The sequence below is a fragment of the Acomys minous genome, assembly GCF_964271855.1.
Source record: "Acomys minous genome assembly, chromosome: 16".
Taxonomy (NCBI): Eukaryota; Metazoa; Chordata; class Mammalia; order Rodentia; family Muridae; genus Acomys; species Acomys minous.
Window position 1 is genome coordinate 61,926,828 of NC_140498.1, and position 24,673 is coordinate 61,951,500.

A 24,673-nucleotide genomic window follows, 5' to 3' on the forward strand; every position below is an offset into this window, starting at 1 on the left:
TGGCCATCGCCCCAAATCCCAGCACTCAGGAGGCAAGTGGCTCGCTGTGAGTTAAGGCCAGCCTGGTCTACAGTGTGAGTCCCTGGCAGCCAAGGCTAACACAGAGAAGCAATGCCTCAAAAGAAAGAAACAAACAATATATATATGTATATATATACATATGTATATATATGTGTGTGTGTGTATATATATATATAAAATTTTGTGGAGGTTGTAAATGTGATCTCATGTGTTGGGTAACACTTCAGTATTAAGCTGTGATGTCCAAGAGGATAATTGGTATTGTACAGGATTTACCAATGACAGCAAGTAGAGTTTAGCTGAGAGAGAACTGCGTCTAAAACACCCCACTTCCTGACAGAAAGACACAGTTGCTTCGGGCGGCACATCCAGTATACTGCAATTAAGCTGATGAACATCTATGAAACAAATGTGGTCAAATTGCCACTGAATCAAACCACTGTTCTTTACTGCTGGGAGCACATTGACTATCTAAATGGTGAACAAGCATGACACTGGGAAACAGATGTCCCACTCTGTAGAGACTAGGTGGGCCGGTTCTTCAAAATTCCTGCTTCATAGAACAAGTCTATGAGATACTCTGGACTGCTATGCTATCTCACATTAATTACATTCAATGAATTTCTCTCGTATGTAAAGGCATGTAAAGACTTCAAAATATGAAATACATTCATAAAGATTCTCTCCTGTGTGAAACCTTTCGTGCCTTTGAAGATGACCATTACATTCAAAGGCTTTACCACAGACATTATATTCATGAATTTTCTGTCAAGTATGAATTCCTTCCTGGCTCTCAAGAAAATTGTGATATGCAAATGCTTTACAACATTAATTACATTCATAAGGCTTCTATCCTGTATGAATTCATTCATGCCTTTGAAGATCCCTGTGCCATGTAAAGGCTTTACCACATTGATTACATTCATAAGGTTTCTCTCCTGTATGAATTCTCTCAAGGCTTTGAAGATGATTGTGCTGTGCAAAGGCTTTACCACATTGATTAAATTCATAAGGTTTCTCTCTTGTATGAATTCTCTCATGGCTTTGAAGATGACTGTGCTATGCAAAGGCTTTACCACATTGATTACATTTATAAGGTTTCTCTCCTGTATGAATTCTCTCATGGCTTTGAAGATGACTGTGCTGTGCAAAGGCTTTACCACATTGATTACATTTATAAGGTTTCTCTCCTGTATGAATTCTCTCATGGCTTTGAAGATGACAGTGCCGTGCAAAGGCTTTACCACATTGAATACATTCATAAGGTTTCTCTCCTGTATGAATTCTCTCATGGCTTTATAAGATGACTGCGCCATGCAAAGGCTTTACCACATTTTTTTACATTCATAAGGTTTCTCTCCTGTATGAATTCTCTCATGGGTTTTAAGATGACTGTGCTGTGCAAAGGCTTTACCACATTGATTACATTCATAAGGTTTCTCTACTGTATGAATTCTTGTGTGTATTCGAAGAGATCTGCGCCATGCGAAGGCTTTACCGCATTGACTACATTCATAAGGTTTCTCTCCTGTATGAATTCTCTCATGCATTTGAAGAGAACTGTGCTCTGAAAAGGCTTTACCACATTGATTACATTCATAAGTTTTCTCTCCTGTATGAATTCTCTCATGTCTTCGAAAATGACTGCGCTGTGCAAAAGCTTTACCACATTGATTACATTCATAAGGTTTCTCTCCTGTATGAATTCTCTCATGTCTTCGAAAATGACTGCGCTGTGCAAAAGCTTTACCACATTGATTACATTCATAAGGTTTCTCTACTGTATGAATTCTCTCATGGCTTTGAAGATGATTGTGCTGTGCAAAGGATTTACCACATTGATTACATTCATAAGGTTTCTCTCCTGTATGAATTCTCTCATGTCTTCGAAAATGACTGCGCTGTGCAAAAGCTTTACCACATTGATTACATTCATAAGTTTTCTCTCCTGTATGAATTCTCTCATGGCTTTGAAGATGACAGTGCCGTGCAAAGGCTTTACCACATTGATTACATTCATAAGGTTTCTCTCCTGTATGAATTCTCTCATGCATGTGAAGAGAACTCTGCCATGCAAAGGCTTTACCACATTGATTACATTCATAAGGTTTCTCTCCTGTATGAATTCTCTCATGGCTTTTAAGATGACTGTGCTGTGCAAAGGCTTTACCACATTGATTACATTCATAAGGTTTCTCTCCTGTATGAATTCTCTCATGGCTTTGAAGATGACAGTGCCGTGCAAAGGCTTTACCACATTGATTACACTCATAAGGTTTCTCTCCTGTATGAATTTTCTCATGCACTTGAAGAGAACTCTGCCGTGTAAAGGCTTTACCACATTGATTACATTCATAAGGTTTCTCTCCTGTATGAATTCTCTCATGCACTTGAAGAGAACTCTGCCGTGTAAAGGCTTTACCACATTGATTACATTCATAAGGTTTCTCTCCTGTATGAATTCTCTCATGGCTTTGAAGATGACAGTGCCGTGCAAAGGCTCTACCACATTGATTACATTCATAAGGTTTCTCTCCTGTATGAATTTTCTCATGTCTTTGAAGATGACAGTGCCGTGCAAAGGCTTTACCACATTGATTACATTCATAAGGTTTCTCTCCTGTATGAATTCTCTCATGCACTTGAAGAGAACTCTGCCGTGTAAAGGCTTTACCACATTGATTACATTCATAAGTTTTCTCTCCTGTATGAATTCTCTCATGACTTCGAAAAGCACTGCGCTGTGCAAAAGCTTTACCACATTGATTACATTCATAAGGTTTCTCCTGTATGAATTCTCTCATGGCTTTGAAGATGACAGTGCCGTGCAAAGGCTTTACCACATTGATTACACTCATAAGGTTTCTCTCCTGTATGAATTCTCTCATGGCTTTTAAGATGACTGTGCTGTGCAAAGGCTTTACCACATTGATTACATTCATAAGGTTTCTCTCCTGTATGAATTCTCTCATGGCTTTGAAGATGACAGTGCCGTGCAAAGGCTTTACCACATTGATTACACTCATAAGGTTTCTCTCCTGTATGAATTTTCTCATGGCATTATAAGATGACAGTGCTGTGCAAAGGCTTTACCACATTGATTACATTCCTAAGGTTTCTCTCCTGTATGAATTCTCTCATGGCTTTGAAGATGACTGTGCTGTGCAAAGGCTTTACCACATTGATTACATTCATAAGGTTTCTCTCCTGTATGAATTCTCTCATGGCTTTGAAGATGACTGTGCTGTGCAAAGGCTTTACCACATTGATTACATTCATAAGGTTTCTCTCCTGTATGAATTCTCTCATGGCTTTTAAGATGACTATGCTGTGCAAAGGCTTTACCACATTGATTACATTCATAAGGTTTCTCTCCTGTATGAATTCTCTCATGGCTTTGAAGATGACAGTGCCGTGCAAAGGCTTTACCACATTGATTACATTCATAAGGTTTCTCTCCTGTATGAATTCTCTCATGGCTTTTAAGATGACTGTGCCATGCAAAGGCTTTACCACATTGATTACATTCATAAGGTTTCTCTCCTGTATGAATTCTCTCATGGCTTTGAAGATGACAGTGCCGTGCAAAGGCTTTACCACATTGATTACATTCATAAGGTTTCTCTCCTGTATGAATTCTCTCATGGCTTTGAAGATGACAGTGCCGTGCAAAGGCTTTACCACATTGATTACATTCATAAGGTTTCTCTCCTGTATGAATTCTCTCATGGCTTTGAAGATGACAGTGCCGTGCAAAGGCTTTACCACATTGATTACATTCATAAGGTTTCTCTCCTGTATGAATTCTCTCATGCACTTGAAGAGAACTCTGCCGTGTAAAGGCTTTACCACATTGATTACATTCATAAGTTTTCTCTCCTGTATGAATTCTCTCATGACTTCGAAAAGCACTGCGCTGTGCAAAAGCTTTACCACATTGATTACATTCATAAAGTTTCTCTCCTGTATGAATTCTCTCCTGGCTTTGAAGATGACAGTGCCGTGCAAAGGCTTTACCACATTGATTACACTCATAAGGTTTCTCTCCTGTATGAATTCTCTTATGGCATTGAAGATGACTGTGCCATGCAAAGGCTTTACCACATTGATTACATTCATAAGGTTTCTCTCCTGTATGAATTCTCTCATGGCTTTTAAGATGACTGTGCTGTGCAAAGGCTTTACCACATTGATTACATTCATAAGGTTTCTCTACTGTATGAATTCTTGTGTGTATTCGAAGAGATCTGCGCCATGCGAAGGCTTTACCGCATTGACTACATTCATGAGGTTTCTCTCCTGTATGAATTCTCTCATGGCTTTGAAGATGACAGTGCCGTGTTAAGGCTTTACCACATTGATTACATTTATAAGGTTTCTCTTCTGTATGAAATCTTGTGTGCCTTCGAAGAGATCTGCGCCATGCGAAGGCTTTACCGCATTGACTACATTCATAAGGTTTCTCTCCTGTATGAATTCTCTCATGCATTTGAAGAGAACTGTGCTCTGCAAAGGCTTTACCACATTGATTACATTTATAAAGTTTCTCTCTTCTATGAATTCTTCCATGCCTTTGAGGAGACCTGTGCCGTGCAAAGACTTTACCACATTGATTACATTCATAAGGTTTCTCTCCTGTATGAATTCTCTCATGCATTTGAAGATATCTGTGCTTTGCTAAGGCTTTTCCACATTGGTTACATTCATAAAGTTTCTCTCCTGTATGAAGTATTTTATGCCTGTCAAGAGAACTGTGCCGCGCAAAGACTTTACCACATTTTTGACATTCATATGGTTCCTTTCCAGTATGAATTTTCTCATGAATTTGAAGAGAACGTTGATGTGCAAAGACCATAAAACATTGTTTATATTCATAGGGTTTCTCTCTAGTTTTTGTTCTTTTATGAATTTGGAGACTACTGTGACTTACAAAGGCTTCACCATACTGAATATCTTCATATGGTTTCTCTCCAGCAGGAATTATTTCTTGCCCTTGAGGATGACTTTGACATGACAATGATTTACCACACTGAGTAAATAAAGAAGGTTTTCCTCTAGTGTATCTTCTTTCTTTCCTGCAACGATAATTCGCACATGTTAAAGTTATACCACATTCATTACACTGATTAATTTTTTTTTATCTCTGTGAATTAATTTTACATTTTGGTCTAATTTTAAAAGTAATCAGATCTCATGGTAATGTCAGTTTATTGACCTTCATTTTTCCTTCTTTCTTCAAGTTTTATTTTGCCTCTCCTAAGAGGCGTGTGATTTTAAGATCATGTATTGCATGGACCACATTTATAGCATCCTTTTACTATACAAGAGGTTTTTCACATGTTGGAAGAGAACTGGGAGAAGTCAGATTTACCACTCTGGTTGCATTAATATTTTTCCTGTCATGTCAGTCATACTACAATTGCAAAATGAACCGAGGCAAACAGAGGCAATCCACATTGATAGTACTCATGGAAGCTTTTCTGCAGTGTGAGTTTGTGGATGTATTGCCAATAAATTGGAAAAGCCATTCATTATACACAGTATTACATTCAGAAAGTCTACACGTTATTGGTACCACTACAAATCTTCTAATTCTTTTGGGTAACAGAGGGTTATATTGCTTTGTTCAATGTTCCTATGCCAACAGGGCTTGTATCCATAGAAGGTTAATGTGTACATCTTCTGCAGTATCTAAGTAGTACGAGACTAAAGAGATTAGCAGTTGTACAATCTAGCTCACTATGATTCAAATGGTGATATTGTTAATGCATTGTTTTGTTATCTTCTTTCTTAGAGAAATGACTTACAAAAATGAATCAGAGCTGGGCATGGTGGTGCATGCCTTTAATCCCAGCACTAGGGAGGCAGAGGCTGGTGGATCTCTATGAGTTCGAGGCCAGCCTGGTCTACAAATTGAGTGTAGGACAGCCAAGGCTACACAGAGAAACCCTGTCTCAAAACCCCAAAAAACAAACAAATAAACAAACAAAAACACCCAGATACCTGATTTTGAGGTACATGTCTTTGTCAGAATTTAATAATCATCGATACACTTCAAACAGTGCATATTTACACTCTTGCTTTTCTTTACAACTTAAAGGATGCACTAAAAGTAATTCACAGGAATATTCGTATCAACTTGCATATGAAAATTACCTTCTATATCTTCTAGAAGTATGAAGATTCTCTTCAATGTTATGGTCTTCCCAACTGTAACCTAAAATAGAGGAACCAAAAATGCATAATATATTATTGGAAATTAGGCAAAATTCAAGTTACCCTTCAGTTAAACGTCAGACATCTGGCTGATTTACTCATCTAATTCATCCTTATTTTCAGTTGACATTACAATAACAAATAATAGCAATGGAGAAACAGTTGTCACTAGATTTTAAAAAGCAACATAAAATTCACAGTCGTACCTATGGCAGTGAGGTTCCTATAGGTCTCCAGCATCACCTCTCTGTAGAGACTCTTCTGGGCAGGATCCAGCAAAGCCCACTCTTCCTGAGTGAATTTCACATTCACATCATCATAGGTCACTGCATCCTATAATATCTCATACAGGTGTGCAAGAGACAGCGTAATAGTGATAACACTGTAACTGTGTCCTTTATTGACAATATATTCACATAATTCTGTGGCTTCCTCCACTAATTTCCTGATACAGATGTTCTAATGTAACCAAGTCATTTTATAAGGATCCTGAATACAGAGGTCCACTTCTGTCATTCCTCACCCGTTGAATAGGCTATAGCCTTGCAAGATAAACGCCAATCATCAGAGGTATGGGGAGGAAGAGAAACAGTTTAGGAATACTGGGCTCATGTCAGAGAAATTATATAAACAATTACTAATGATAAAAATGATTTTTAAACTGAGTGTATTTTTTCATGCTGTTAATCTCAGTAGTCAAGAAGCTGAGACAGGACTATCTCATGATGTGACTGCCAGCCACATCTATGCAATGAATACCAGGACAGCAAGAGCTCACAGCTTAATACTGAAGTGTTACACAACACATGAGATAACATCTACAACCTCGACAAAATTAATTAATGACATATATATATATATATATGTTGTTTGTTTGTTTATTTTTTGTTTTGTTGGTGGCATTGTTTCTCTGTGTTAGCCTTGGCTGCGATGGACTCACATTGCAGACCAGGATGGCCTTAAAGACACCGTGAGCTACTTGCCTCCTGAGTGCTGGGATTTGGGGCCTGTGGCACAATGCTGGGCTTCCAAATATATCTTAGACATAAATGTTTAATGCTGAGAACAGAATTTTTAGAAGAAGCTCGAGAAACCAGGGGTCTGAGTTTGTAATCCTGCCAAGGATGTTTCTACTCACAAGGCCCTGCTCCCAATGCTTTGTGTAGATGTAATCCACACAGTGCAGGTAGTCAGAGACCATCACCAAGTCCAGAAAATTACTAAGACCGAAAAGAACCTCACAGGTGGCCACATCTGCTGCTGCTTATCTCGCAGCCCCAGGGAAGACCCACTACACCAGTTTCCTCTGCTCAGCTGTCTGTTCCTCCTACTGTGAGCAGTGACTCTGCACTTACCATGTTGTGTCTTCTGACCTTGCCTGAGCTCTCCTCACAGCACCCAGCACAAACATTCAGAGCATATCGCACACAGTCACTCAGTCCACTTCTCTACAGAGCGGAAGTTACAGCATGGTACCCAAAAGATCACTCTTTCTCTCTCTCCTAGAGTCCTCTATTGGCCACTGAGTCTTGAGTGACAGGAGCACTTCCCTATGGTTAGAGTGTGCTGAAGGGACACAGCACAGTAGTTCCTGGAACAGGCTTCCATTGCAGGACCAGTCTTTTTTTCTTAAGTGGAGAGATTTGCATTTCAGTAGCACTCCTACCTGTTCTCCAAGAGCCTGCATTTCTACCTTTGCACTCACCCCAGGACAGAACCAGCCACTCAGGCCTCCTGAGCTCAGATGCCTGCCCCTCCCCCTTTGCCCTTGAGCTCACCAGGTCCCAACTTCTGAGCTTGCCTGAGGTCCCAGCCAAACCCTCAGGCACTTCCCTTCTTCTTCCTGGCATCAGGACGCACAGCTTGCAAAGCCATTGCTCATTTTGGAGTGGAGTTATCAGTCTATCCCACAAGTGAAAGGGTACACAAAAGATTCGAAATTAAAGAGAGTTTAGGAAACATGATTGTTGTTTTGTGGCTTCATGCTGTGTTCAGGAAAACTGCAGCAACCTTTCTCATGATAGATAGGAAACAAACCTGGGAGAAGAGCAGGCAAGAGATGATAATCATTTTGGAGGGGTTGGAGAAATGGCTCTGTGGTTAAGAGCACTGCCTGCTCTTCCAAAGGTCCTGAGTTCAATTCCCAGCAACCATATGGTGACTCACAGTCATCTACAGGGTGATCTGGCGCCCTCTTCTGGTGGGCAGCCATAGAAGAAGGAGAAACACTGTATACTTAAATAAATCTTTTAAAAAAATAGAGAGAGAGAATCATTTTGAAGCACTAAAACTTGAATCAACACATCATCCTCAGTGGAAGGGGATTAAAAAGAAAACAAAAACTCACAATTGTGCTAGGGCTGGGGGTGGGGCTGTGGTAGAGGATGGAGTGGAGGTGTGAAGGGAGCGAGGGGTGGGGATGAGGGCGCCTTCCCCAGCAAGGAGAGAAGAGTCAGTGGGTCTCTGCTGAGCAGAGGGCTTTTAGAGGAGATAGGGAATCAGCAAGGACAGGGAATGAGCCAGGCATGATGTTCAAGGTAATGTCTCAGGTGACAGACTAGCAGTCATGCTGCTTCCCTGCTGTGACACACAGGTACCCAGGTGCTTTTTAATTACACAAGTTTCAGATAATATGCCAGCAACCCCAGCACATTGGAGGCCAATTCATATCCTTGAATTTGATACCTTGGCTTTGTGAGGATCAGAACGAATAGGAGGTGTGGCCAGGTGTGGTAGAGCATGCCCTTAATCCCAGAAATCCTGAGGCAGAGGCAGGCCAATTGCTGGGAGTTAGAGACCAGCCTGGTCTATAAAGTGAGTCCATGACAGCCAAGGCTACACAGAAAATCCCTGTCTCAAAAAAACAAAAAGAAAAAATCCATAACAAACAAAACCACCAAGAATGGGGTTGTGGCTTTGATGGAAGTCATGAAGTCATGTAGCCCTGGGCTATGGATCCTCAGTATAAATTTTGTAGCCACACCTTGCACCAAACTCTCCCCATACCTGTTAATCCTAATTAGAGTCCTGTTTTGCCAGAATGCATGTCTTTGTACCCTATTCTTGCCTGGTGGCCAGGGAGGCCAGGAGATAGTGTCAGAACGCCTGGGACTAGAGCAAAAGATAGTAATGAAGATGCTTTATGAATTTCCCAGAAGTTCTATGGTAGCTAACAATCTGCTGTAAATTCTGCCCCATGAGATCTGGGATCTTCTTGGCCTTTGTAGGCGCTGTGTACAAATATATACAGGAAAACACCTGTAATCATAAAATAGAAACAAGGCTTAGAAAAAAAGAAGGAATGGAATTCCCTACAGTGATGTCACAGGCCTCAGTCAGAGCAGACAGGGCTAGTTAAAATAAACTCTTTCTGGTCCTCCATGAAAGCAAGTGTGTCCTTCTTTTTATAATTGGTATATGTTCCTGCATGATTTTTACCCAACAGTAGCCGTAGATGTCTGTGTCTTTATATTACGACCATCTTTAGACATGGATGTGCTAGTTGAGCATGAGTAAGAACAGGCAGAACTCTATATGAACTTGTCCAACTCACGATATAGTACCCCAGGCTTTCTTTTTGGAGAGAGTTTTCTGAAAGAAGGCTTTCAAACTGGAAAGACCTTTCCATAATGCGGATCTTTTGAGATGATAATATTGATCTTTAATCAGGGCCACAGCTATGGGTGTCAACCTACATATAAAGAAGATATTGTAGAAGGAAGCTTTCTTTCTCTGCCTGTTTTCATTAGTCTTCGCTAGGAAATTTTCATTCCTCTAGTGTCTTTACATCCTAATTTTTGGACTTCTGGAGTATACTGAGCACCAGATAAGACATCCAGCTTCATGGACAAAAAAAGTTCTAGAGTCTTTACATTTCTTTTGGTGGATAGTCAAGGTTGAATTCGCAGGGCCACAGTTGTGAGACATTCAAAAATTTTAATTTCAAAATACACAGAATGAGATCCATTCTACCAGTTGTGCTCATGTTGAGAACCTTGACTAAAAAAACTGTGTTTTTCATCTGCCCACTGTGGAAGATGAAATAGTACTTTTGTTGTTGTTTGGTTTTTTGTTTGTTTTTCAACACAGGGCCTCTATGTGTATCCTTCACTGTCCTGGACTCCCTTTGTAGACCAGGCTGGCCTCAAACTCACAGCAATCTGCCTGCCTCTGCCTCCCAAGTGCTGGGATTAAAGGCATATGCTACCACTGCCCAGCAGCAATACTGTTTGTAGAATCATTATGCCCTGATCCACTTCTCTTTAAGTATTTACCTACCTTGAAGACTACACCTTTTATAATTATTCATTTGTTAAGAGCTTAATTTGATTTTAGCAGAAGAAAACCCCTAAAGTAATGGAACCATTATTGAGCTTTTGGCAAGAGAAAGAAATCTCATTTTGTTTGTGGTCTGGTTCCTGCTAAAACTGCTTCCTCTCTCTGTACAAAGGCCTCTTACGTAGCTTCCCTTGGTTCTCTCTAGTGGGAGTTGGCCATATCCTATTCTACCACATCTTCTCTGATTCATCACCTCTTCTTCCACACAATCATATCACTTTCAAGCATGGGTGCTGCTTCCTTCTTTAAATTAACTTAACCTTCAAGCTGGATGAAAGGACTATGTCACCATACCTGGATCTATGCTATTCTTTACTTGACACCTGCTCTATCCCAGGCTGGCCTTAGACCCAAATACGTTTGCTTCTGTACCCTGGATTAAAGGCATGTTTTGTATTACAACTGGATCACACAGACGTAAAAGACCTTTGGATGTGATGTCTTTCCTGCCGGGTTATAGAAGCCTAAGAAAGTCTTTGAATGTGATCTCTTACGAGACCAGCCATGTTCTGAATTAACACTCTTCTGCAGAAGGGGGCATCCCTGGGAAAGGAGGGGTCCTTGGAATCTATGGGGGGTGAATCTAGCTGAGACCCGTACCATCAGGTTCTAAGAGCCTGAAGTTGCCAACCTCTATAGCCATGTGGGACTTCCAGTGGAGGGAAGGGGACACAAAACCACCCTTAAGGCCTTCAACCCAACATTTATCTTGCCTACAAAAAGTATAGGGATAAAGATGGATTAGAGATTGAAGAAAGGGCAAGCAAATAACTTGCTACTCTACATAAGACCTACCCAAAGGAGAAAGAGCCAATCCCTGACACTATTAATGATACTTTGCTATGCTTGCAGGCAGGTTTCTAGCATACAAGTTTTCTGAGAGTCTTCCTCCAGCAGCTGATGAAAACAGATGCAGAGACCCAGAGCCAAACAATAGGTAGAGAGCAGAGAATTTGGGGGAAGGTTGGGAAGAAAGATAGTGGGACCCTGGGTAGTTGAGGACACCACAAGAAATCCTACAGTCAACTATCTTGAGTCCATGGGGACTCACAGAAACTGAACCATAATCAAAGAGCATACATAGGCTGACTACACATATATAGAAGATGTGCAGTTTGGTGAACATGTGGTCCCCTAACAATGGGAATAGGAGCCATCTTCACTATGCTGTCTGCCTTTGGATCCCCTTTTCCCTATCTGGGCTGCCTCCTTAGGCATCAGTGGAAAAGGATGTTCTTAGTCGTGCTGCAACTTGTGATGCCAGGGGACGTTGATAACACTTGTGGGCCTCCCCTTCACTGAGGAGAAGGAGGGCTACTTGGGGAAAGGGGAAATGATGGTGGGACTGGGAGTAGAGGAGGGACAAGTCAGGCTGTAAAGTGATTTAAATCATTTGTTCATTAATGAGCGGCACAGTCTATAGTCATGGATGCTTGATAGCATGAGAAGGAAGCTGAACAAACAGGTTCAAACTCAACACAGAAGAAAGAAAGGCATTTTCATAAAATGCCTTGAGTCTACAGCCACTCAAATCTCATCCCTAAAAAAGACATCTAGGTAAAGTCCTACTACAAAAGCTCCCCTAAGAAAGCAAATTAAAAATAATAATAATAATAATAATTAAATAAATAAATAAATAAAATAAGAGCCGGGCGTGGTGGCGCACGCCTTTAATCCCAGCACTTGGGAGGCAGAGGCAGGCGTGTTGCTGTGAGTTCGAGGCCAGCCTGGTCTACAAAGGGAGTTCAGGACAGCCAAGGCTACACAGAGAAACCCTGTCTCAAAATAAAATAAAATAAAATAAAATAAAATAAAATAAAGAAGAAGAAGATAAGTATTTAAAGAAATGACACTAACCAGAGTCATTCTGATTTGATCAATTAAATTCTGATATTGGTCATTATTGACCCACAGTGAAAATGCATTTCAATCAACTTCAATAATCCTAACAGTCTGCAATAGCTCATCCACTATTCAGGAGTACAAACCGGGCGTGGTGGCGCACGCCTTTAATCCCAGAATTCAGGAGGCAGAGGCAGGTGGATCGCTGGGCAGCCTGGTCTACAAAGTGAGTCCGGGACAGCCAAGGCTAAACAGAGAAACCCTGTCTCAGAAAACCAAAAAAAAAAAAAAAAAAAAAAAGAGTACAAAGACACTTCTGACACTCCAGAAAATCTTTTGATAGCTATATTTTCTAAAATCTGAAAACAGGTTATACCTTTACAATATACAATGGCACAGAATAAACCTTCCCATTCTAATTGAGAGGAAGGTACATATAGTGAGGCAAGATTGGATGGACACAAAATAAATAAATAAATAAATAAATAAATAAATAAATAAATAAATAAATAAATCAAACAATTCAAACACCAAATACTCTAGCTTTGTCTCAGATACATGGGGCTTCAGTTTCACAGGGTGTAGATGGCCCTATGACTGCATTGTCTCATTCATCACTCGGTTTTGTTACTTTAACTCAGTATATGCATCTCTCCATGATGTATTTCTCAGAGCCTAGGTATGTTAACATCTTATGGTCTCAAAATGCAACACGGGCTACATCGCCAAGGCCTGGTGAAATGAAATCTCATAGTTTCCTTACTGGGGCAGTGTCTCTGCAAAACATAAATAGTTGGAGCAACGTTGAACTGAAGTCACAAGACAGAATACATGACCTTGAATTGTGCATCTTTCTTGTTTTAAAAACCAGTGCAATGGGGGCTGGAGAGATGGCTCAGAGGTTAAGAACACTGGTTGTCTTCCAAAGGTCCTGGGTTCAATTGGCAGAAACCACATGGTGGCTCACAACCATTGATAATGAGATCTGGTGCCCTCTTCTGGCCTGCAGACAGAATACTGTATAAATAGTAAATAATATTAAAAAACAAAAACAAAAACACCACTAGAGGAATGGGTGATCCTGCCAACCTTGGTTTCTAAACTGATATGAAATATGCCAGCCATCGACCAGAGTTGCACGTTGCAGTAGGTTTTATATGATGTGCCTGCTTTGCAATCACTTTGCCTATACTTTCCATTCATTTAAGGTGTAGCAAGAATGGGTGTTGCCCATCTTAGGCTTCCAATGCAGAGTAGGGCTTTCTCTTCACTGGTGCTAAACTCCTTGAAAATCCCTTCCTCTCTTTCAGGATTTGACTGCCATCTAAAACTACCTAGTTCCGTTTTCTCTCTAAACCCACAGACTGTACTTTCTTCTGCCCCATTTGTTCCTTTTTTAGATGGTTCTGTCAGCTCACAGTCCAACATTCTGTAAGGTTAGAAGAGAAACTCAACCTTGAAAATTATAACAAAAACCATGGACAAAAATTGTTCCTGGCTTGTTTCCCTACTTGAGCACTCTCTTATATGCAGCCTGATTTCTTATCCAACCCAGGCACACGTGCTAAGGGATACTGCAACCTTACTGGAAGAGCCACCCATAGCACTCATCAATCAATGTAATCTCTCACAGACATAGTAATCATCCATTCTGATGAGGGCATGCCTCATCATTAACATTTTTGCCTGCTTTAATTGGCTGATCTGCAGCTGAAACCTTCTTAAGCCTAGAAGCCTGCTAGCTTTGGCCTTTTGGGGTTCAGGAATAGCCCACACTGACCACATGGACACCAAACTCAGGTCAGAGATAGTTTACTGACCATTTAACAAAAACTGACTGGTCAAGAACATAGTATGGGTTTGAGAAAGGACACTGTGACCCAGACCATTCACAGAGTAATTCAAAAAAGATAATCAGGAAGAGTCAATTTTATTTCAGGTATATTGTTTCCTACTTAGGGAAGAAAAACTCTATTCCTGCTACATTGTGCCTACGTGGATAGACAAAGCATTTTAAACTAATTCGATGGGATATAAGGTAGAGGTATTGGGGATGTTCTAGTGCCCTACTCTTCTCCTGAGAAAGAAACAATGCAGGGTAATATTGCTTAACTCCAATAGAACACACATTTATCTTTTTTTTTTTTTTTTGGTTGTGGTTTTGGTTTTTCGAGACAGGGTCTCTCTGTGTAGCCTTGGCTGCCCTGGACTCGCTTTGTAGACACATTTATCTTTAACTCAAGCAGAACAAGCATTTATCATCTGTTGTCACTGAATCATGGTATTGTTTGGTGCTTCGTATTGGACTGGATTTCTGGTACCCTGCCAAGGAAGAATAGAATCTCACCAAAGAACTACTTCTAAACTAGTTCACACCCTCTTTCTTCTATGAACCTTCTTTCTCCCGTACCTCTCAATGGTAGATTAAAAGGAAGATAATAGGATTTAGGCACCCTAAGTAAAGTAGGTATTGAAAAATCTAAACCTACAATAGAGTTGGCACTGGAGCTCACAGAGTAGCTCCAGTTGAACAAATCTCCCACCCTGTGAGATCCCTGTCAGCAGCAACTACAACTGATGCTTTGGGTGCTGCTGCCTTTTCCATGGCTTCAGCTTCTCAGTTTCTCCAGGAGTGTGATCGCTCATCCCAGTACTGTGGAGATTTAGCCACAGCAGCTCTGCAGTCCTGGGATGATGCTGTCTGGAGGTGTGGAGAGGCCAACAACACAAGCTGAACATCTGAGAAGCCTTCTCATGGAACACACGCAGGTGGCACCCATGTGAGCAGAAGATGTAAAAAGGGGGCACCCAGGGAATGATGTAGGGGGATTCCAGGACCAAAACTTGAAACAGCCCTGCCTGGCTGCTGGAGATCCTCAGAAGGGTACCTGGAAACTTTCTTGCAAAGTATGCATAGTTCACAAAAAGAGTCCATGGCAGAGAAGGGTTTACCTGTTGCTTGATTCTGCATGAATAATATGAACAGAAATATGCTTCAGCTAACTGCTATTAAAATCCAAAGAATTCACCAGATATTTACAGAACATTCCACACAAACACAGAAGAGTTTGCCTTCTTCTCAAAGACAAATGGAAATATCTCCAAATTGAACACATACTCAAACACCGTGAAAGTCTTAAAAGGTACATGGTAATTGAAACAACCCCTGCATTCTATCTGACCAGCATAGACTAAAGCTACACGTCATCAACAACAGAAACAAAGGAAGTCTTTAAAACTCATGGAAACTAAATACCTCTCCCCAGAGTGAAAATGGGTCAAGACAGAAATAAAGAAAGATATTAAAGACCTTGTAGAATTCAATGCAAATGAATGCACATCATATGTAAACATATAGTACACAATAAAAGTGATGATAAAAGGATAGTTGTTAGACACCTATTCGTCACCATGCACAAAACTCAGGTCCAAGTGGATTAAAGATCTCAACCTAAAACCACAGACCTTAACCCAGTTAGAGGAAAAAGTGGGGAAGAGTCTGGAACACATAGGCACAGGAGACAACTTCCTGAACAGAACACCAACAGCCCAGGCCTTAACGTCAACAATTAATAAATGGGACCTCATGAGGCTGAGAAGCTTCTGTAAGGCAGGTGACACTGTCAAGAGAACAAAGCGACAGCCTACAGACTGGGAAAAGATCTTCACCAACCCTTCATCTGACAAAGGTCTAATATCCAAAATTTATAAAGAACTCAAGAAATTAAACATCACCAAACCGAATAACCCAATAGAGAAATGAGGCGCAGAACTAAACAGAGAATTCTCAACAAAGGAATATCAAATGGCTGAGAAACACTTAAAGAAATTCTCGACCACCTTAGTCGTCAGAGAAATGCAAATCAAAACGACACTGAGATTCCATCTTAAACCCATCAGAATGGCTAAGATCAATAACTCAACTGACACCACATGCTAGCGAGGGTGTGGAGAAAGAGGAACACTCCTTCATTGCTGGTGGGAATGCAAACCAGTACAACCACTATGGAAAGCTATCTGGCGCTTTCTCAGAAAAATGGGAATAGGGCTTCCTCAAGACCCAGCTATCCCACTCCTTGGAATATACGCAGAAGATGCACTACCACACAACAGGGATATATGCTCAACCATGTTCATAGCTGCCTTATTCATAATAGCCCGAACTTGGAAATAACCTATGTGTCCCTCAGTAGAAGAATGGATAAAGAAACTGTGGCACATCTACACTACGGAATACTACTCAGCTATTAAAAACAAGGAATTTCCAAAATTTGTGGACAAATGGATTGAACTAGAAATTGTCATAATGAGTGAGTTCAGACAGAAGCAAAAAGAGCTAAATGGTATATACTCACTTATATCCAGACACTAGTCCAAGGTGTACGTCCCCATGAAAAACTGTACCTACCAGGAAAGTAGGTAAGAGGGGAGGAAATCCTATTGAGACTTTAGGTGTGAGAAGCCTGGGAGAATGAGGAAATAGAAGGATCCAGCGCGTCCTGGAAAACTACAGGCGAGTCTGGGCTCTGGGGTCCTCCGCAAACTATGGCAACAGCCAAGGAAAATATAGACAGTAAACCTCGAACCCTTAACCAGACTAGCCGATGGATAGGACATTCTCCACTGTTGAGTGGAGAAGGAGATCTAACTTTCACACAAACTCTGGTGCCCCATATTTGAACATGTCCATTGGATGGAGATGCCTGGTGGCACTCAGAGGAAGCATAATAGGTCACCAAGGAGAGACTTGATACCCTATGAGCATACACAGGGGGAGGAGGTCCCCCTCAGACACAGACATAGGGGAGGGGAGTAGGGGGGAAGTGGGAGGAAGGGAGGAATGGGAGGATACAAGGGATGGGCTAACAACTGAGATGTAATATGAATAAATTAATTAATAAAAAAAGAAAAAAAAAGGATAGTTGACAGCACTAAGTGCATACATAACATATACAGGAATTTCTTACTAAGCACATACCAGCACATATAAAGTCTAGAACAAAATGAAGGAAGCACAAGTAAAAGTAGTAGACAGGAAGAAACTATTGAATTAGGGCTGAAATCAAAAAATAAAAAGAAAGAGAACAATAGAAGGATTTATAAAACACAGAGTTGGTTCACTGAGAAAAATCAACAAAATGGACAACCCTTATTGAAATAACTAAAAGACAGGGAAGGAATAGTCACATTTACCAAAAAAAAAAAAGAAAAAGAAAAAGAAAAAAGAATAAAATGAGCAGGGTGCCATACAATGGGAAAATCTCCAAAATCATAAGGACATACTTTTAAATACCCGTATTGCATCAAATAGAAAAATCTAAACAAAATGAATAATTTTCTTCATAGGTAGCCTTTGGTCGGCTGTATTTTGATGCTAACTAATATAAGACCATCACATCTGGGCAGGGCAAATGGAATAGACATGGCTAAGGGTCTAGGGCTTGGGAAGACAGAGAGAATCTTGGGATGAAGACAGATCTGAGTACAAGGGAAAGAAGGAGGTCTTCCCAGCATGAGTTAGGTGGAGGAGAAGCACATGGCCAGCATGGATGGAGGATTTGGCCCTGATGAAGAACATTAGCAGCTATGTGGGATTCTGGATGTGAGGTAGCTTGATACAAATTATTAGAATTAAATGCTGTGGGATTGGGACAGGTATCCCATACCTGCCCCACTAAGGGAAGTAGTTTAGAGAATTAATATCTGCCCTGCCCTAGGTTAACTACGAGTATTTTAAAATATAACACGTATCTGTGTCTTGACTGATTGCTAGCGGGTTATACTGTTGTAATAATAATAGGTATAGGCCTAATAATGTTAATTACTTACAAGTAAACCTAACAACAACATGTAGCACTTACCAAAGTTAAATCCAGATGATATAACAATTTACCATAAGTAGACCTCTAACACCTAGTGACATGAAAGAATTCATTAAAAGAATCCAAAAAAAGAAATGCAGGACTGGGGCTGGAGAGATGGCTCAGAGGTTAAGAGCACCGTCTGCTCTTCCAAAGGTCCCGAGTTCAATTCCCAGCAACCACATGGTGGCTTACAACCACCTGTCATGAGATCTGGTGTCTTCTTGTGGTGGGCTGGATACAAGTGAGCAGAATACTGTATAAATAATAAATAAATCTCTTTATATATATAAAGAAAGAAATGCAGACTGGACGCTTTTAGTGCATAATTCAACGAGACTTTCAAAGAAGACTTAGTTTCAATACTGCTCAAAGTACTCTACAAAATAGAAACAGAAGGAAAGTTACCCAGTTCATTTTATGAGGCCACAATACCTTCTTGACATATGAAGGATATAAAGACTCAACAAAGAAGGAGATTTACAGACCAATTTTGTTCATGAACATTGAAGCAAAAATACTCTATAAAATAAATGTAAACTTAATCCAAGAACATATCAAAAAGATAACCCACAATGGTTGACGAAGTTTCATCCCATTGATGCAGGAATGGCTCATGACAGGAAAACAAGTCATGGTAAAATAAATAAACTGACATAGGGAAAAACATCACAAGGTCATCTTATTAGACACTAAGCAAGCCCTTCACAAAAATTCAACACCAATTCATGATAAAAGTCTTGGAGAGATTACAAATGCAAGGGACATACCTATACATATTAAACACAATTTACACAAGTCTATCGCAACACCAACTTAAATGGAGGGAACCTCAAAGCAATTCCACTAAAATCTGAATAAAGAGAAGTCTGTCCTCTTTCTCCATTTCTACTTAATATAACACTTGATGTCCAACCTAACCAATATGGCAACTAAAAGTGATCAAGAGGGTGGAATTTGGAAAGGAAGCATTCAATGTATCCTAATTGGCAGATGATACTATAGTATATATAAGTGACACCAAAAACTCTACTACCAAACTTGTACTGTTTGACTTTGCCCTTCTGTGCAATGTTAGCCGCTCAGATCAGACAGACACCAACAACCAGTAGCCTAAGTCTCAAATGTCTGAGCTGACTTAACTGTGTCAATGAGGATTGCACATATCTGCATAGGAGAGTCGATTAAAAAGAAATTTAATATTCTGTGGTTAAAACTAACCTACCCAAAATGTTTACCCACCGATCTGGTCTGTTTCCATTCACATGTATGAGTTAATCCATGCTGGGAGATGACATCATAATTCACCTTGCCTCAATCAGGTCTCTCTTCATAGTACTGACTCTTGCAGCTGACTGCCCTAAACATTAGTCTGTGAGCTAGTTACGGCCTGTGCTGCTTCACTCTGCAGTGTAAAAGTAAACTGCGCATCCTGTTCTGTTCTGAAGACAGAAGCCATGATCCACATGAAAATCTTATTCCTGATACGGAAATGGACGGTTCACTACATGACTAAAGTGAGTATTTTTAAACTCTGCTGTGGTACAATCCTTTAATTAAAGAACTTAAGAAGTTTAGTCAAGAAGAAACCAAGGCCATTTCTCTGGGAAGCAACAGACAGGCTTCAAGGCCGCCTGAGTTAGCCTACTTTATCAGAAAGACTTTTCTCAAAGACATTAGATGCAGCGGTCCTAGAATTAATATGCATACATACATACATATAATACACACAAATACAAAACTAATAAAAAATCTCTGTAATGACAGCTAAAAACAGATTTAGCATTCTACATGCTGTTGCCATTAAGTTTCTTTAAATTTACTCCCCAGGTTATGTTTTGAACAACTGAAATATGGACTGGACACAGCAAGCCTAGCCACTTAAGACATTCGCCCAGCAATGACAGTGACAGAAGTATTTTTAAGGACCCCGGTGCCTTCAAACATCAGTGACAGAGTCCTAAGTGGAAGGTTCCAGAGGATGAGAAAGAAAGGAGAAGTAGAAGATAGAAAGTACAAAAGCTGAGGTGAGGAGGTTTTGCACAAGCTATGTCTTATGTCAAGTAAGTTTTTAAAGAATTGCATCTTGTATCCTAGCATCCTGACTTCTAACAGGCCGGTTAGCATACTGTTTTTCTGTGGGGTGTGTTATAGGCAATCCTCCTTCAGCTAAATTCTACCTGAGCTTTTTAAATTTCTACGAATTGCTGCATCCTTCACATCATCAATTCTACTTTTCTCCATCAAAGCTTAACACGGGCCAAATGTGGCCACATCTGGCCTTTGCTGACCACACAACCTCAGGGAGGACCCACCACACCAGCTCCTGTAGCCCACTTTTCTGATGTTCCCCAATGTGGGTGTTCAGTTGTCATCTACCTAGTCTGTTAGAGCCCACTTCTTTCTCCAACCCTGCCCCCTGCAAGGAAAGCCTCTGCACATTCTTAGCATTCCTTGAGATGCTCCAAGCCCCTCCCCTGGGGCCAAGGGCTTCCCTAGTACAGCAGGTGGCCAATACTTAATCTTCCTTCACCTGTAATCCTAGTTGCCACGGGAGGGGCGGGCTGAGGAGGGCGGGTGGGGGAGGGCGGGTCCAGCGGGGCGATTTCCTCAGGCTTTGTATACTGAGACTCCTGAACTAGCCAAGGAATTTCACTTCCTAAGTAAACTTGCCCAGTTTACTTTTTTTTTTGTTGTTTTTTGTTTTTGGAGACAAGGTTTCTCTGTGTAGCCTTGGCTGTCCTGGACTCACTTTGTAGACCAGGCTGCCCTCAAACTCACAGAGATCCACCTGCCTCCGTTTTACTGTCAATCTGGCCCCATTGGCTTATTTCACCTGTGGAGATAACCCATCAGTCAGCAGTGACCCTGAGCTCACCATGTTGCCACTTTGGCGCTTGCCTGAGCTTCCCTCACAGCACTCAGCAGCAGTGCTCAAAGCTCATCACACAGACCCATTAAAGAAAGCTCAGCTAGAGAGCTGCACTTGTGCGTGGCAGCCAGAAGAAAGAGCCTCATCTTCATATTGGCTGGTCAGCCTGGAGGCTCTGATTGGCCAGCAAGTCTCCAGGGACATGAACACCTCCCTTAGAATTACAGTGTCCTGAAGGGACACAGCACAATAGCTCATGGTCCAGGCTTTCAGTCCATTTGCAGAACTGCAGAGATGGGCATTTCAGCAGCACGTGTGCGTATTCTCCAATAGCCTACTGGTCTGTCTTCCCACACAGCCCCACCACTCCAGCTAGCTCTCCACAGCAGCCTGCTCCTCCCGTTTGTGGGCAGTGACCCTCCACTCACCATGTCGGGACTTCGGAACTTGCTGAAGCTTCTCTCAAAACACCCAGCAGCAGAGGTCAGAGCACAGCACGCGGAACCACCCAAGCCTGCGCAGCTCTTCAGCAAGGCTCCCGGAAGAACCCGCCTCCACGTCTCTGCCTGGAGGCTCTGATTCGCCACTTCATGTTGACTGACATATACACTGACCATACTAAAAAAGTTTAGTACTGGAAAATACGTTAATATCACAAGAAATTAGAATAGTCAAGAATGTGTACAATATCTATGAAAAAATAAAGGGGATGGAGAGAAAAAGCCTAAAACAAAAGCAGAAACATACACAAAAGTTTTTGACAAAAGACCTAAGCGTCGCGAGCAGAGAGTTTACACTCAGAATCCGGAACAAAGGAGGCAGGCCAAGAGCAAGCAGCACGTTTTAGCAAGAGAGATTTATTAGCAATACAAAGACAACTACAGCAAAAGGCGGCAGCTAAGGCTCCTAGGCCAAGCCACCAATACCATTCCATTATACTTTTAAAACTATCTTAATTCCAATAGCAGTAGCATTTAGCATCTTATAATATCAATGTTCTAGGAACTCATGCCATTAGGGTATACGACCTGATATCGCGATTTTCTGTCGAACAGGTTCGCTGCTGCGACTTAAATCAGTTCTCTGGTTGTTATCTGACAGCCTGTCTGTCTGCTCGGTCCGGGAGAGCACAGCATTTCAGGTAGTCATGGTGACAGCGAGAGAGCTGGCGGCTTCTTCTCAGGGTTTTTATACTTAACCTTATCCTCTCTAATTCACACATCTAGCTTTCTGGGTCACTCTTATCACCATCTTGCAGTCATGGCTGCTCTTAGGTCAGAATTTACTACTAAGGTTTTTTTTTTTTTTTTTTTTTTTTTTTTTTTGGTTTTTCGAGACAGGGCTCTCTGTGTAGCCTTGGCTGTTCTGGACTCACTTTGTAGACCAGGCTGGCCTGGAACTCAAAGCGATCCGCCTGCCTCTTCCTCCCGAGTGCTGGGATTAAAGGCGTGCACCACCACGCCCATCTTGTATTTTAAAAAATTAACTATATTGACTGTGAAAACAATTTCTTTCTTAGTTACGGTTTCATTGCTGTGAAGAAGCACCATGAACAAGGCAACACTTATTTAAAAAGTAACATTTAATTGAGGGTTTTTTATGGTGTTAGACTTTTAGTCCATTACCAACATAGTAGGAAGCACAGCAGTGTCCAGGCAGACATGGTACTGGAGGAGCTGTACACTATGTAACTAGATGCACAGGGAGCCAGGAGGGGACTCCACAGTAGGTAGAAACTGAGGTTTTTGGTTTGCTTTTTGTTTTTTGGTTTGTTTTATTTTTTTTTTTCAAGGCAAGGGTTCTCTGTATAGCCTTGGCTGTCCTGGACTCACTCTGTAGACCAGGCTGGCCTTGAACTCACAGACATCCACCTGCCACTGCCTACCAAGTGCTGGGATTAAAGGCGTGTGCCATCATGCCCGGCAGAACCTGATTTTAGAGATCCCTTCGTTCACATCAGCAATAAGATATTTCCTACTTTTCAGAATTTTAGCTGCAGCAGCTGATTGCCTACCCCATTTACCCTTGTGGAATAGATAATAAATTATTCCTTCTAATCTGATCTGAAGACAGAAAAACCATGCTCCTTATGCAGATTCTTTTCCTCTGACTGCAATGGATAGTTGACTACAGGACTCAAATGGTTAATTTTAAAATGTTGTCATGATACAGTCTTTATCTGTTTGTTTTGGAGTTTTTTGTTTTGTTTTGGTTTGGCTTTTTTGGTTTTTCAAGACAGGGTCTCTCTGTGTAGCCTTGGCTGTCCTGGACACGCTTTGTAGACAAGGCTGGCCTCAAACTCACAGCAATCGGCCTGTCTCTGCCTCCTGAGTGCTGGGATTAAAGGAGTGCGCCACCACGCCCAGCTCATGATACAGTCTTTAAATTTAAGGATTTACATGGTTTCATCAAGGAGACAGCAAGGTCACTGCCATGGAGGGCAACAGATTAGGAAAGAAACAACATGAGTAAACATTATTTCAGAAACAGTTTTCTACAAAGCTAGAGGTGCAGATGTTCTAGAATTAACAAGCCTTCATAGGGAGAAATCACTGTATCTATTTAGGAGATTAAGAAAAAAACTTCTTTAATGATAGTGTGAAAACATATCTTGCTATTGCAAAATAAGAAACCAGACTAGAAGAGATGTTGCATTTCACATATGCTGTCATTGTTAGATTTTTTTAGGATGGGGTTCTAGATTATGCTTTGAACAATTTAATAGAGAGTAATAAGATCTCATGATACTATCCCTTTATTGACTTTCATTTTTCTCCTGTCTTCATGCGTTATTTTGTATCTTTGAATAGCCCTGTGATTGTAAGTTCATGTATTTCATGGACCACATTTATAGCACCTTTTACTATAGAAGAGCTTTTTCACATATTGGAAGAGAACTGGGAGAAGTCAGATTTACCACTCTAATTACATTAAGATTTTTCGTATCATGTCAGTCATACTACAATTGCAAAGTGAACCGAGACAGAGGCAATCCACATTGATAGTACTCATGGAAGCTTTTCTGCAGTGTGAGTTTGTGGATATATTGCCAATAAAATTGGAAAAGCCGTTAATTTTAAACACATACTACATTCAGAAATTCTAGAAGTTATAGGTACTACTACAAGTATTCTAACTCTTCTGAGGAAGAGGGGGTTAAAATGGTTTTTTTCAACGTTCCTATGCCGATAGTGCCTGTATCCATTGTGATAAATGACATATCTATTAAGGAAGATTACAAATGAAATGGTTTACCATGCATTCACAGTCTCACTTTTTTGTTTTTTTCAGTGAAACACTGCATAGGGATTAGAGTTTCTACACAACAACATTCTTCACTTTCATAAATTGTCCCTCTCACTAAACTTAACAACATTACTGCAAATATATTATGAACACACAGCTTTATGATGGACTACGTGTTTATTAGAAAGTTTTGGACATAGACTTATCGCCTACTTAATGTGGATATCTTCTGCATGATCTAAGTGGTGTGAGACAGAGACTAGCAGTTCTATAGTCT

The 24,673-nt window shown here is 40.8% G+C and overlaps 2 protein-coding genes across 2 annotated transcripts in view; one reads left to right on the plus strand and one right to left on the minus strand.

Annotated features, from left to right (window-relative positions):
* LOC311587560 (zinc finger protein 431-like) overlaps positions 1–24,673 on the plus strand; it is a 129,978-nt gene that overhangs the window by 93,908 nt on the left and 11,397 nt on the right. The window lies entirely within an intron of this gene.
* On the minus strand, positions 2,811–24,004 carry LOC311587535 (uncharacterized protein). Its single transcript, XM_084764483.1, has 5 exons — positions 22,179–24,004; positions 21,579–21,768; positions 6,444–6,570; positions 6,178–6,238; positions 2,811–5,096 (listed from the first exon to the last, which is right to left on the minus strand). Exons 2-5 carry the CDS (start codon positions 21,765–21,767, stop codon positions 3,131–3,133), a joined length of 2,343 nt encoding a protein of 780 aa, XP_084620609.1. The 5' UTR covers position 21,768; positions 22,179–24,004; the 3' UTR covers positions 2,811–3,130.